The sequence below is a fragment of the Pagrus pagrus genome (genome assembly GCF_965226575.1).
Source record: "Pagrus pagrus genome assembly, chromosome: 9".
In the NCBI taxonomy this organism is placed as follows: Eukaryota; Metazoa; Chordata; class Actinopteri; order Spariformes; family Sparidae; genus Pagrus; species Pagrus pagrus.
The window spans coordinates 30,170,212-30,179,932 of record NC_140193.1 but is presented as its reverse complement, the minus strand read 5'-3'; the positions used below and the strand labels follow the sequence as shown (position 1 = coordinate 30,179,932).

General features: G+C 43.6%; 1 protein-coding gene across 3 annotated transcripts in view; it reads left to right on the top strand.

Annotated features, from left to right (window-relative positions):
* Positions 1–4,595: 4,595 nt before the first annotated feature.
* Positions 4,596–9,721, top strand: part of ankrd44 (ankyrin repeat domain 44) — a 42,319-nt gene continuing 37,193 nt past the window's right edge. For all 3 annotated transcript variants that reach the window (XM_084362085.1, XM_084362086.1, XM_084362084.1), the window contains exon 1: positions 4,596–5,176. In XM_084362085.1, the coding sequence (XP_084218211.1) occupies positions 5,150–5,176 (27 nt within the window). In that variant the 5' untranslated portion in view covers positions 4,596–5,149. The remainder of the gene's footprint in view (positions 5,177–9,721) is intronic.

Genomic DNA, 9,721 nt, shown 5'->3' with positions numbered 1-9,721 from the left:
TGTTATGCCGAGCTTGGTGCTCCCTGGTTGGGAGTCATAAGTCAGGATCTAGATGCCAAATATCAACGATTTACAGATTACACATTCACATAATGATCCATTCTACATGAGTCAGCTGAATGAAGCTTTATTGTGTCCAAGTACCTTTCAATTTCTTCCTACTACAACCATGACAGTATGTTAGACACAAGGGGAAAAAAACGTAGACATCCTCATCTTGCCTTTAAAGTTGTAAGATTCTAGGTGAATTGTTGGGCTTAATTAGCGACATTTAGGAGGGTTAGGCACCAGGATCACAACACACCTAGTTTCCTTATCATTCTGCAGAGACACAACAACCAGATAAAGCAGCGAGAGCATGGGGGGTTGGCTGTCCTGGTGGCCTTGTTTAGGATGAACTCATTCCTCACATTATATGGGTGAACTAAGTCTGACATAATGGAGGCAGTACAGACTATGAGCTACTATTGCTCCTGTTAGCGTGCAGTCTCCTTTTGAAGTTCATGGCCTTGCAAAAAAATTCACATCAACATCCAACATTTAAACTCTGCTTTCTTGTGCTTTTTAATCTTTAAGTGTAGAAGCATTATGAGTGTTGTGAAAGAGTGAGCTGATGTAATGGGCTGAGAAATGCTCCATGTCTGTCTGCTCCATCTGAATGTCCTTGAGTGCCACCCCTCCATTATCACTAATGAATACATTTTGAATTTATTTGCGCTAATAAAAAAAAAGCAGATACATCAAACCCTTCTACACACGTGTTCACACATGCATGACTGCTCATAGACACACAATGGAAAAAAACCTCCCCCACTCTTCCTCCCTACCGTTCACTTCACCACTGCTGCCGAGCCACGCTCATGTGCTTTGACCCAGATTTCCCTGGCAGACTCTGGGTCTGCTGATCTGAGGAGGAAGGCACTAAGTCTGTTTTGTGTGTGTGTGTGTGTGTGTGTGTGTGTGTGTGTGTGGCTGTAGCAGAGGGATATTCCTTGAAAACCAGAGTCAGAGTTGTGTAAACATGTGCCTTGTATAACCTAGATTCCAAAAAGGTTGGGAGTAAAACATAAATGAAACCAGAATGCAATCACTTATAAATGAATTGCGTTTACTGACAATGGTTTAACCAAGTATACCTGAGCTCATGTAGCAATATCCTTTATACAACCGTGTTGCACAAAGTGGTGAATGTTGCCCCATCCTTGCTTGTGAACCACAGAGTCTTTTGATGATTCCCCCTGTCATACCCAATCATCATCCTGTCACCTGTTACAGATGAACCTCTTTACCCGTGGAATGTTCCAAACAGGTGCTTCAGGAGCATCCCACAACTTACCCAGACTTTTGTTGCCCTTGTCCCAACCTACTTGAAACGTGTTGCTCCCATCAATTTCAGAATACGAATATATTTAAAATCAATGATGTATATGAGGTGAAACATTAAATCATTGTCTTTGTACTGTTTTCAATGTGAAAAGGGATCAGCAAATTATCACATTCTGTTTTAATTATGTTTCAACCCAGCTTTTTTGGACTTTGGCTGTTGTACTAAAGATGCTTGTGGGAGAAGTTTGCCTTCAGAGATTGAGGGGTATTTATCATGTAATTATTATGTGATGTGTGTGGCTCTGTGAGGCTGTACTCATTGTGAATGTCAGCATGCTAACATGCTCACAATGAAAATGCTACAATTTAGCTTATTGGCATGCCACCATGTGCTGCTCAGAACACAAAGGACGGCGGAAGTTGGTGGAAGCACGATTAATTTAGCAGGTATTTCTTAGTAAATCGTACCTTTAACCTGATTTAACCTGGGATCACCAGAGTTACTACAGCTCATCCTGAGGGGAACATGCATGTCTGTGCTACATTTCATGGCAATCTGTCCAGTAGTTGTCAGGACATTTTACTAAAAAGCACAACAAATCTGAACCCCAACGTGGTGCTAATGGAAAAGTCAAGGAATCCCTGGAGTCATTAGGATACATCATCAGAGTGCCATGAATGTCTTTGTGCCAATCCATGTTGTAAATTTTGTTCATAGGATAAGTGGGAGCTACTGGTGGTGCAAGAAGAAGTCATCATCACCAAAGTCAGTAAAATACATCCGCTGTGGTACCATGATCTTGACTAAAGTTAATAGCAATCCATCCAAATAGTTATTAGGAAATGTCATACTAGACTGATGTGATGGAGGGGTCGATCAACAGAACTGGAAAGTTTTGATGTTGTTATCTTCCAGACATGGAACAATAATGACTCTCTTCAGTTTCCTTCCCTTATAACCTTTGGAATGCGTCTCCATGAAAACGGTGAACCATGAAAAATGCATGGTGGCGTCTCTGCTGCTGCTGCTCTGTGTGTGTTTGAGTCAACAGTGGGAGGCAACCTGGCAAGCTACATCTCCCTGGTTTGTTACCTGCCCCCAGGGACAGATGACTGTGATTAGAAATGTTTCCACCGGGAAACATTGCGTACATAAAGGGACATCAGCAGTCATGAAGTAGGATAGTAGATGATGGCAGACTGTAATTTCCAGTCAATGATCATTATCAAAGCAACAAACTTTCAAAGGCTTTCATTTTACCTCTTTTTTCTTAAAGGACTATTCTTCTGATTTAGCACATTTTAAACTATTGGCTCAAAATCACATAAAAACATTTTTCAGGCTTTCCATCCATCCATCTATCCATCCATCCATCCATCCATCCATTCCACTTATCTGGGGTCCAGTCGCAGTGGCAGCAGGCTAAGCATGGTATTCCAGACATCCCTCTCGCTCGCAATGTTTTCCATCTCCTTCTGGGGGCTTCCCAGGCCAGATGTGATATATAATGCGTCCATCCAGTTCTGTGTCAACCCTGAGTTCTCTTCCTAGGAGGATGTGCACAGAGGCGTCCTCATCAGATGCCCAAACCACCTCAGCTGGCTACCTTCAGCGTAAAGCAGAAGAGGCTCTACACTGACCTCCCTCCAGATGGCCATGCTCCTTACCCTATCTCTAAGGCTGAGCGCAGCCACCCTACATTGGACACTGACTGTGGCAGCTTGTATCTTATTCTTTCGGTCACTACCCACAACTCATGACCATCAGTGAGGGCTGAGCAGTCTGATCCCCTGATAATGCAGCACACCCTCTAGTCCCCCTTTTTGAAAATGTGGACCACCAACCCAGTCTGCCACTCCGTTGGTACTGTCCTCAATGTCCATGTGACACTGAAGAGGTCAATCAACCAAGCCAGCCTGGCAATGTCTAGAGCCTTCAGCATTGCAGGGTGCCTTGCCACCAAGGAAGTTCTGGACTACTTCACCGACCTCTGTCAGTTATATATCAAGTATGAATTGTCAAGCTTAACTGTTAAGCCAAAAGAAGACCTAAATGTTCTCAGAATAATGGAAAGTTTGAACATTGATAGTTCTGTAACAAGTGGGCAAACTCCGCCAACTGATGTAAACCATGTGATACAGCTAAAAGATCTGGGAGAAGCGGGTAAGTGCACCTTGAGTTTTTTAGTCAACTGTTGTTTCAAAGGCCAAGAACTTCTCATCGTTTTAACCAACATGGAAAGTGCTCAGAATAAGGGGAAGTTTGAACATCTATTCCTTGACCACTGGGAAAAGTCCATCTGCTAACGATATGACATTGTCAAAAAAATTAAAACGTAAATAAGTACCTTGACCTCACATTGTTTTGGTCAACAATGTGAATATGCTACTCAAAAAATAACAGACTAAGCCTTTAACAGGCTAAAACATGCAGACACTGGTATGACCCTATAAATAGACCTAATCCAGTTGCTCCAACTACTCTTGGACTCTTCCAGTACAACAAGCCCTCATGTTTGGTGCAGTCATAGCAAAAATGGTTATCCTGAGACAGTGGAATTAGTTTCTCCTCCTTGCTCGACATGATTTTCATGTAATAATGTAGTAATGACTCCTGAGTACTCATGTAATAATGTAGTAATGACTACTGAGTGCTCATGTAGTAACGTAGAATTGACTACTGAGTGCTCATGTAGTAACGTAGAATTGACTACTGAGTACTCATGTAATAATGTAGTAATAACTATTGAGTACTCGTGTAATAACGTAGTAATGACTACTGAGTACTGGTTGTATGTGAACATGTTGATGGGTGTCGTGGCTGGTGCTATCTGAACATATTAAGAGAAAGAGGTGTCTGTCTTGGTTTTGGACTCTGACTATCAATCAACTTGTGGACATTTTAGTCATTAAAGGACTGACATTGACATGCACTTTATTCTGAGTTGGCAGTTTGTTTTATTTTGTTATACTCTGTTATGTCTTCTTGCTCATTTATTTGTTTGTGTGTGTGTGTGTGTGTGTGTTATGACAAAAAAAAAAAAAAAAAAAAAAAAATCCTAAATATAGGCTATAAAAACAGACCTAATCCTCACAGAACCTACAGTGCACTAGTCTGTTAGTGTGGTGTGTAACATGATTTTGTAAAGCACGGGCATCAGTTACACTCCACTACATCTGTGTGCCTATTCATTTTTCATGCACCATGTTTCATTACTGTCGGACGCTCCGTTGGGTCCCTGTGTTTCCAGAGGATGGCAGCAGCGAGGGGGTGCTGCTTGTTGTTGATGCTGAGGAAGCTTCTCCTCCACTTCTGCATCTGAGAGGAGGAGAGACAGGCATCAACTTCCTGTGCGATCTCCGTTCAGCTGAGTTCAGCCTGGCTGCCTCTCCGGGAGGCTCGTAGCTCTGCAGACCGGGGAGGAGGGAGGCTTCTGTGTGTGGTGTATGGCTCTGAGAGACGCCTGGGACCTCCGTGCAGCAGCAGCCATAAATGTGGATTGTTTACCCCGGTGGCTCGAGCCGTTCCTGCTTCCCCGCCTCCCCGCGACCCCGAGCGGCCGCCTCGGCTCAGCAGCGTCCCCGCAGATAGCGTCAGTGGAGCGGGGCTGATGGCCGTGGTGCTCGCCCCGGCCTTCATCATCATCCGCCTGTGCGTCTGCTAGAGAGCTACAAGAAGCCGCGCTGCTACATCTAGTCGCCTCAAGTCCCGCGGGAAGACCGGAGAAAGGAGGGGAGGAGCGGCGTTTGGGGCTCAGCATCGCACCGTGCATGGTGCTGCGGTGTCGGAGGGAGTGGATGAGCAGCCGGAGCTGACCCAGAGATGGCTGTCCTCAAACTGGCCGACCAGGTACAGCTGCTAGCTGCGGTTAGCCTAGCCTTTAAACAGGCAGCAGGGCATTTAACGCTTCACCCCACTGCCCCCGTTTGTTAGAAATGTCATTTTAATATCGCGGCTCATCTTTGTGTTGCCTATCTGGGCGTTTTGTGAAACTCAGAGAAAACGACCCATGTCTCTCCTGTAGACTGTGGACACAGCACATTCAGTAACTGCTCCAAACTGGACGTTTGCTTTCTGATGTTCGTCTTTGTCGGTAATGGCTAAAATCTTCGGTGTTCCGTTAAAATTAGGACAGCCCACTTCTCAGTTACTTCCTGCTCTGTTTCCTTCCGCAAGCATCCCCAGGGCTGCACACAGCCAGCGTCCTCAGTCATACAGACCCGAGCTGGAGCTGAGAGCAGATGTGTGTCCATCCATGGTGCTGTATTACTGGACACACATTTGTGTTGGGTTTAATGGAACCGACCCCCAAACACAAACCCAGACATCTCTTTCTGATTAGCTATTAGACCCAAGGAGACATATTTAAGAAGTTAGCTAAGCAGTCCACCATAAGATGTGTTTGGGAGCTGCTCTGGGGCTCACATGATCCTCCTCAGCAGTGTTTGCACTTTCAGTCTCAGCTTTTACAAGAAATGTATCTCCCCCAGGTTTACACACTGAAGTGTGCTTACAGGTCTCGCACAGTATTACTGCATATGTGAAAAAAGTAGTATGAAGCCTTTTGTGGCTCCAGAGGAAGCTGCATGTACTGCATAAATTGTCTCCAGTGATGTCACTCAGTGACTAAGTTGCATTGTGGGTGATGTAGGCTCCAGATTTTGAAAAGGAAGAAGAATTCATGGAATAAAAATGGTGATAGCTCTAGTCCTGCTGTGCCAACTTTGATCATTTGTGATAAAATGACCATAATGAGTCCAACGGTGTTATAGAGTGTAATGCTAGACCAGTGACTGCTAAAGGCTTTATGTTACAATGTCAAAAATGTCATAGGCCTCTTGTCGAGGCAACCAGCGATGCTAACTTCCGGGTTAGCCTCCACAAATATGTCATCGCTACACCACTCTATATGCACTAACCCAAACCCCAAACGGGGAATACTCAACTCTGTCAGCTGAGAGGACTGTGTGATTCAGTCCCTGGGCTGCAAGATTGTTTAGTCAAGGTCAAGAATCAACTTTCAAGCTCAAATATCTGAAATGGTTTAGATTTGCTATCAGGCTGCTGCAACTAACACATCTTTTCTTTATTGGCATGTTCTATGAATGACTAATTGCTCAGTCTATAGAATATATTGAAAAAAGAGAAACATCTCTGACACAAACATGTTTAGTTTACAATAATATAAAACTAAAAAAGGCAGTAGATCCTCAGACTGGAGAAGGTGAAAGAGATTCTCTGCTCGACTCTTCTTTGTGGCTGTACTTTGCTGTATAGCTCCATGACTGTTAGGTCGGCAGATGGCAAACCTCCAATACTGTTCCCATCAGTGGTGTATAGTGAAATGATCAGAGCGATAGCCACCCCACAGTTCCCTAAGCTTCAGTCTGAGAGCTGCCTTTCTCTCTGGTCTCACTTCTGCAAACTCACGGACTCGTGCTCAAGTTTCCATCTGTTTTAAAATGATCTCAGTGAATCTGTTAATGAACAAGTGACACCAAGAACACAACAGGAATCTAAAGAGACGGTAGAGTCTGTACCCTGAAATGTAGAAGGGTAGGAATCTTTGATCTGTTGCATCTTTGTCAGTCACGTCATATCAGATCCTTCGTTAACTTCAAGGGAGGGAAGAACGTTTTTTTTTCTGTAACCCAGAACTGTGAGGCTTCCTGTTATTTTCAGACAACATGCTGATGTTGGCTGATAACTGGATGCCTCAGCTCAGCAGACAGCTCAGTGGCTTATGGATTTTTCTCTTCTTTTTTTTTTTTTGCTGCCTTTCATCATGTGCTGATCAAGAGAGGGTCACATGCAAATCAGCTAGAGGATCTTTTTAAACCTATGATAGTAACCCTAGCCCTGTGTGTATTTTTAGTATGGAATGTGAGGGGTGAGGGTCAAGGTCACTGGTGAGAAGATATGAGGGTCAAAACTGGTTTTTTGTAGCTATGCACAAATGCTGATGTTTTTTTTGTAACATGCATTTTCTCCTATGATTTATGCTACTGATGTATCTATGCAGGATACTGAAGGGCTTTTTTGGGTAGAAGCATCATATTTCCACTAACAGAATACAAAGGAAGCACAGGAAGTTGTTGACTTTTGACTTTCTGCCACGGCACGGCTGTTCGTATATAGAGTGTGTCTCTAGTGGATGTGCGCATGTACGCTTATCAGATTTCCTGTGTTTTTTCTCCTTTACCCTTGTTTCAAACATATGTTTCCTCTATTGTTTCCTGTGTCTGTTGTAGGCAGGTAACACATTCAGATTATCTTTCTTCTTGCCTTTAAAGTACTTCCAGAGGGAATATTAACATGCAGAATAGAGGATTTTGATTTAGCACTCCGCTGTTACGAGTGCATCAGTAGCCTGCTGTTGACCCTAAGGGGAAGCAGATGAGGTAGTTAAAGGCCTGTCACCTCAGGCATCGGAGGAAATGAAGACATGGCTGTGGAGCACAGGCTTTCTTTTATGGAGGGAGACACAAAACAGGACGTACTGCATGTGTGTGTGTTACTGTGCTTGAGATATGATGTTTAAGTGTTACAGGTCAGCCTGTGTGTGTGTTTGGAATGAAAACAGATGTAATCTGATGGAGGAAGTTAGTGTAGGATAAGAATGAGAGAAAAAAAGATAGAGGGGGAATCTGTATGTTCTTTCAGCTGTACCAGTGGAGTCCTGATTCAAGATCACTCATTGTTACTGGTTATTAATGTGGTTTGGGTGACACTGGTTGGGCCTTATGGCGATAGAGACATTTTTATCAGTGTCCCTGTGTGGAAATATATGTGATGGTGTGAACTGTAACAATTAATTATTGCGATAACCTGCAGAGGTGATGGTAGAGCATGGCTGATATCAGCAAGGCCAGTGCAGAGAGCTTAAGTCCTGCATCACATCCGGGCCAGCTTCTGTAAGGGTCCAGACACATCAAACCAACATCAAAGAACTATTGGCAACAACGCTCAACTATTGCGTCGCCTCACAACGCTGTGTCTCAGCCAAAAAGCTGCACATGAACACACCACAAACACTGCAGCAGACAGCCAACTAGCTCAGTCCTAGTTCGTCAGTCTAGAACTGGGAAACCAGAAGACTCAGAACTGTGGATATACAAACTGTTGTTCTGATAAAGCAGTGTTTTTTCACACCACTCTCACTAATGCAGACACTTCTAATCGAGAATATGTCTGATAAAAAGTTACAAATGTCACTGGTGAAGAGGTGGAGGTGAAAAATGAAGAGAAACTGCACTAAATGGGTGAAATCATGAATACTACAGCGACAGGCTCAAAGGGCTTCCGCTTTCTCCTGCTGCTTCCTCTTCTCGTGGACTGATTCGCTGAGCTGAACAGCCAATCAGAGGGATTTCTTTCCGACAAGGGCTGACTAGTGCCAATGGGGCAGGACACATGCAGAAACTCGGGCCACAGATGCTGTCTGGGCCCTAACTCAATGCATTCTCTCATTCAGCATTTCTCTCATCGAGCCCACTGGTGTCACTGGCTCTTCAGTTCCTGCTGTGATCTGTTCTCACATGGCACCCATGTAGTTTACAATGGTAAAACTTGCAGTGTGAAACAGTCAGTAGTTGGTAAGCTGAATGGTAACTGGCTAGCTAAATATTAGCTTCATGGGTTTATTGGAGAGTTTGTCCCACACTGACATTTTAATGTTTGAGCTGACTCATATGAAAACCAGAACCTTGCAAAGGGATCCAAAATAAATATTTTATGGCCTTACATGATATAATTCTAACTCAGTGCCACGTACCAATGGAAAAGAGACTGAAGCTAACGCTAACAGTCTCCAGGTAAAAAGGTTTGCATCCTTAACAGCTGCTGATCAATAGCAGCATTGTTCTTGTTTTGCAAGGTAGCTAGTTAGCCCTAGTATTATAGCACAGTATTAGGGGCTGAGCAGACATAATTAGGATAGAGGGAGATCAGAAATGGGGAAGGGTGACATGCTTTGCTATTCCAACACCCAATAGGTGTCAATAAAGGATTATCTTGCCCTTTTCTGTTTACTAAAAGGAGGGTCAGACTTCTTGGGAGACCAGGAAAGTGTCTTTGAACCCTCCTGTATTAAATATCTATTTTATTTTAGCCTTCCCTTGTTAAAGTTTGTACATAACAAAGCATTAAAAACAGATCTTGTTTGCGCACGGGTAATAAAAGTGCTGTAAAAACACATTCGATGGATTGCTGCTAAATGCTAACTCCAAACAAATATTGTCTAATATATCAATATTAGAATTTTATTGTTCGTAAATATTTATCTGCGTCAGAAATCCAGTACTGGTCGGCGTAGAGGTATGTGTCGAGGGAATGTTCTCATTCATGCTCACACTCCATAAATCTCCCTGCCTTTCTTGTGCCAGCACCAGTCTC